This window comes from Gossypium raimondii, chromosome 3 (assembly GCF_025698545.1).
Source record: "Gossypium raimondii isolate GPD5lz chromosome 3, ASM2569854v1, whole genome shotgun sequence".
NCBI classification, from domain to species: domain Eukaryota; kingdom Viridiplantae; phylum Streptophyta; class Magnoliopsida; order Malvales; family Malvaceae; genus Gossypium; species Gossypium raimondii.
The window spans coordinates 2,172,061-2,177,802 of NC_068567.1; the positions used below are offsets into that span (position 1 = coordinate 2,172,061).

A 5,742-nucleotide genomic window follows, 5' to 3' on the forward strand; every position below is an offset into this window, starting at 1 on the left:
ACCACAATGATGAATATCGTAATAAAGTCGGATGAAATGCAACGAAAGAATCGTATATTTAAACCAAGTTTTCAATTTTCGATAAAAAGATAAAAAGTAATCAACTTGTGGCCTGACTCTCTTATTTTGGATCCCCAGTGGAGTCGCCAAGCTATCGAAACTATTTTTTTTGTAAAAAAGGGTTGACTTTTTTATTTAAAAACGAAAATAGAGTCGCCACCAAACCTTTTTATTTAGGTTTGATCGGATCACCTCATAATTTAATCATTTTAATAAAAGTTTAAATTTACTAAAACGATAATTTTGTCTACAAAATCCAGAAAACGGGTTCGGGAGTCGGTTATGCACAAGGAAGAATTAGCACCCTCAATACGCCCAAAATTGGTACCTAGTTGATTAATTAATGTCTTAATGTCGAAAATTAAAAATTCAAAAAGAATTTAAAATACGATCCCTCTTTATTAATGTTAAAATTTTTTTAAGAAAAAAGCTTGAATAAATTGAAACGAATGTCAAAGACCCTCTCGTCTCGAGATAACAAATGTCACATCCTGTAAGTTAGGACATAGCATTTTGAACCCTCGAGAACAAGCTAGCCTTTAGAAAAAAATTTTATTTAAATTTCATGTATTTTAATTTTAAAAGGATATTTGGCTATTTCAGTTTAACGAGAAAATCAAAACCCTGTAAGTTAGGGTACGATTTCTCGAATCTCCAAAACGCGAAATATTACCTATTTTTAAAAGTTTTCTTTTTGAATTAGAAAGAAAATTAACGCAATTTTGAAAATGATATAGGAATAAAATGTCAGGCTAATAAATGACAATAATACGAATACTAATAAAACAATTCATAATACATATAATAACGATAATCACATAATACACTATGAACAATCAATGAAAAATAAATAACGAAATAAATAAATAAATAATAATAATAAAAAAAATAAATGGGCAAATGACCGAAAGAAAAAAAAAATAAAAATTAAAGAAATAATAACAGCAACTAAATGAATAAATTCAACTACACGAGGGACTAAGCTGAAAGCAAACTAAAATTAACAGGTCAAATTCTCAAAAAGGTAAATATAACAACTTGGACTGATTTGAAAATGACTCCGACAGTGGAAGGACTAGGGAGATAAATAACCCAAAATTGAAAACACGCGGATCCCCCAGGAGCGGGTCGGGTCGCACGCGGGTTAAGGCTAAACGACGTCGTTTTGGGGCGTTTCAAGCTATTCCAAAACGGCGCCGTTTTGGGGCGTTTCAAGCCTGAAATTTTTTTTTTTAAAAATCATTTTCTGCTAGAGTTTTTAAAAAAAAAAAAACTTAGAACCCTTTGTATCTCTCACCCTCCCCACTTCTGGCATGAGACTCCGGCAATCGGCCACCGTCTATCAGCTGGCCACTGGCGTAGCTTCGCTATGAGCGGTGGTCGGGACCACGCCAAACCACCTTTTTTAACCCCCTTTTTTTAGATCTGAAGGCGAAGCCTTCCTAAAACAAAAGAGAAGGAGCCTTGACCCCGTTGGTTCGATTTCAACGCCGGAAAAGGGGCTGCCGACGACGAAACCGGAAGGTGGTTCAGGTGAACCTTTTCTTTTTTCTTTGTATTTTTGTATATAAAAAAATAAATAGAAATGAATAAATAGAAACCTAAGAATAAGATAAAACAGTAATAAAAAAAATGAAAATCTCCTTTTGAAGTCTTTTTTTTTTTTTTCTTATGTTCGTAAAGAAGGGAAGAACATTACAAACATCAGATTAAGGCCTTTATAGCCGAAATACAAAATTCGTTTTTTGTTTTCTTTTCTATTGTTTGCTTGTGCTTCTTTGTTTTTTTCGTTGTCTTCTCTGCTTGCGTGTTGTTTGCTGTCTTGCAGGTGTCAGACGCGTGGATGGCCGGTGATAGGCGAGCCTCGAGCGGCGGCAGCGTGCGGCGCAGGTGGTTCTAACATGCGGCGCTGGAGGCTTAGGGGGCTAGGGTTTTTTGTTGTGTTTAAGTGTTGGGCTGATTGGGCTAGGGTTAGTTTTGGGTTATTGGGTTTTAATTTGTATTTGGGCTGCTAATTTGGGCTTGTTTTATTTATTTGGTTTGTTTTATTTTAGAATCTGGCCCAGGTCAAAATTGGCCTATTACAGTCAATATTTTGTATCAATCGATTTGGGCCGGCGCGTACTAATTATTTACCGAAATGGACTGAAATACACTGAACTGGCCAAAGCACATCGAAATTTTAACTGGAACGGAACATAGACTAATTGATACTGATTTAGGACTGAAACGATACGTGCCGATTACCATATTGCAACTTTATATTCTTAGCTCATATATTATTGAATTATCAGCAAGAAATCCACCTTTAGTAATTATTTATTATTTGTAAAATAAAGATATGTATTAGAATAAACATGCGAATGATGGAAATTTTTAACCAATATTATCAACCAACAACTCATAAATTATAATATAAAACAGGAGTACAAATATTTGATATACACACCACATAAAGATAGCATACATGATTTATATATCTCGCATTAAACATGAGAGATACAATGCCACCAGGCTATGCATGCAACATTTATTGATAGTACTTAATTATAGGAAAACATAAACGCATGCATCCTTGAAGGAAACATGATTTTATTTTACTCACACACGTGCTATCACACCACACAAGCACACACACAATGCAATGAAATTTTGTGTGTTCATAGATTACATAGGATCCGGCTTCTTTCTCGGCTTCAGCTTTGTTTCTTCAGTCTCAAAGTGAATGCTGTAGTAATTGGAACCAGTGTAAGTGGCACCTTGAACTGCAGTAGTGACAATGGTCCCATCATAAAGAGTGTCGCTTTGCATGAAAGTGAAGGGAACATCGCACTTACCTTTGGTTGCAATGAGGTTAACCGTCACCTTAGTCATAGCAGGCACAACAATTTTGTGTACAACGTCTACTAAAGTTTTCGATTCTTTGGTCTCTTCCCACTTGACATCTGAGTGAAATTCACCGGACATTTCAATATTTCCCTGAGAAATCAATGGTACGTTGAATTCCATTTTAGCTTCCATTGCTAACTTGAGTGAAAAATTACTCTTCCAAGTACTAGTCTTGATATTTGTATATGAAAGCTTTATGTCCATATGGGTGGGTTCTTGGGTATAGTTACTAGCAAAATTCTTGGCAATAATGAAGGTTGTTTCGTCGTAAACCCTGGAATTACCAAGATCATATTTGACATCATAGATATCCCTTGTCAAGACTGGCTCTTCCACCGTTAGCTTGGCTTCTTTGGTGATGGTTGGGACAGCTGGGCTAAGCCATTCCACGTGGTCTTGTCCTGTGAGGGTCGTGCAGAAGTTTTTGTTGGCCAGGCTGATAAGACCTATAGTCTTATCGTCAATTTTGACAGGGCGAAACGTAGTGCCATCATTGTTGCTAGGGTCATCATATCCTACCCAAATCCATTTCGGGTCGGCCCACCAAAACTTTCCAGCACAAATGGATTTGATGTGAACCTTTCCATCATCAGTAACAAAAGTCTCGCATGCCACAGTTGAGTCACCAATGTCATCTGCTGAAAATGTTATGTAATTTTCACGAACACACAGGTACTTGTTATTATATCCTTTGAAGGCAACGTACTTTGGCAAAACCAGTAACGACTTACAATCAATAATGCTGAAGATATCAAAGCCATTACTATCAAACTCCCGGTAGTTTGCCGACACGCAGCGATTAAGTATCAGATCACTCCCTAGCCATAAGCATAAATTGCACCCTGATTGGACATGCACGATTCGTACCGGACCAGTAGCATGGTCTATAGGGGCAAACTTGAACAACGTACATGTCTCCTTGGATTGATCTTCCTCCTTGTTTTGGGCAGTGGCGGTAATCCAGTACTGCCCCGGTGGGACTCCAGCGATGGAAACGGTTTTGGTTCGTTGCCAATACTTGTTGTTTTGGCAACTTCTTATATGCACCAAGCCACTTGTGTCGGAAATCTCCACTTCGAACTTAGCATATGGACTCACGGCTTGAGTTTCAAAGAATTTGAGAAACCCAAGGTTGTTTTCGCCTTCACGTACATAGCTTAAGTAGCCATTATTGTCGCTGGGTTTGAGGACGATAAACTTGGGCAAGGTCAATGCCATTTGAATGGATGATTCTCTTTGTTGTGTTTAACTTTCACTCTTGTGTTTTGCTTACCACAAAGAGCTTGGCTACCTATTTATATCTATAATAAAAGGTTAATATTGTCCACCACATGGAAATTTTGTTATCTCGAAGGACGGATGGAAAGTTTAACAGGACAAAATTAGGTAGGTATGAAACAAAATGAAAGTGAGAAAACGTTTATTTAATGATTTATTTAAAGAAATTAGGTGATTTGTTGATTGATTTAAGATTTTATAAATAGGGTGAATTTTTTAAAAATAAGAATATTTAAATAACTATTTTAATTGTAGTTTTGAAATGATATTTTATAAATACAATTTATATTTTGGAATTACAATTAGACTCAATGCGTACAATGTATAAACAAAATTACAATTATACCAGCAGGGTAAATTGAGTTAGGGCAGACTGCAGAGGTGTCTATTATATTAGAATGTGAAAAATGAAAATAGTTATGAGGTTATTGTATTTGGAGGCCCCAAAATTAGGTAGCACCCATTTAAAACCCAAAATAAAATAATTTTTATTATGCTTTTACATATTCTATAATTAAATAAAAAACCCTAAGTCTAATTTCAATGTCATTTTCTCACTAATTCATTGCTTATTTATTATTATTGTTAAAACTTTTAAGAATTCAACTGTTCATCTCTTTTTGCTTCTTATGTATTGTTAAAATTTTTAAAATTTTAGTTATCATTATTAACATTTTCAAGTTGAGTGTTTTTTTCTGTCATTACACATTAAGAGTTATAAAATACAAATAATTTAATATTTGATTATGTCCATGAAGATGGAGAGTGATTAAATCAAGGTTTAATTAGATTTTAATAAACATTTATAATTATATATGTCAAATAAATATATTAATTGCAATTTTATGTATAATTAAAAATAATTTTAAATTTGTCAAATTGTGTTTTAACAAACATAAAAATTTTATTATTTTTAGAAGAATTTAATTAAATTATATGATATTAATCTAAAATATGAAACTCGGTTGGATTTAAGCCAAAATTAGGTAGGTATGGAACAAAATGAAAGTGAGTAAAAGTTTATTTAATGATTTATTTAAAGTAATTAGCCATTACAGTGATTTGTTGATTGATTTAAGATTTTATAAATAGGGTGAAAATTTTTAAAATAATTATTTTAATTGTGGTTTTGAAATGATTTTTTATAAGTACAATTTGCATTTTGGAATTACAATTAGACTTAATTGTGTACAATGTAGAAACAAAATTACAATTATAGCAGCAGGATAAATTGAGTTGGTACAGAGGTGTCTATTATAAAAGAATGTGAAAAATGAAAATTGTTATCAGGTTGTTATAGTAGAAGGCCCCAAAATTAGGTAGCACACCAGACAAAAACAGCTAGTGAAGTGGTGTAAAATAAATACTATTCTATATATACACACACATAGTTTTGTACTTGCTCACCTCTTGTCAATTTCGCTGATCTGACTAAAATTATCATGCGAGTGGTGGACTTTACGAGCTAAGGTTGAGTAAAAAACTCGATAATATTGAAAATTTGAGTTAAAATGA

General features: G+C 33.8%; 1 protein-coding gene across 1 annotated transcript; it reads right to left on the reverse strand.

Annotated features, from left to right (window-relative positions):
* Window positions 1–2,727: 2,727 nt before the first annotated feature.
* Window positions 2,728–4,167, reverse strand: LOC128039812 (uncharacterized). Its single transcript, XM_052628422.1, has one exon. The coding sequence runs from the start codon at window positions 4,165–4,167 to the stop codon at window positions 2,728–2,730; it is 1,440 nt and encodes a 479-aa protein (XP_052484382.1).
* Window positions 4,168–5,742: the final 1,575 nt, after the last annotated feature.

What these genes read in the sequence shown, in the direction of transcription:
- LOC128039812 (XM_052628422.1), bottom strand. Translation starts at nt 4,167, where the DNA reads ATGGCATTGACCTTGCCCAAGTTTATCGTCCTCAAACCCAGCGACAAT.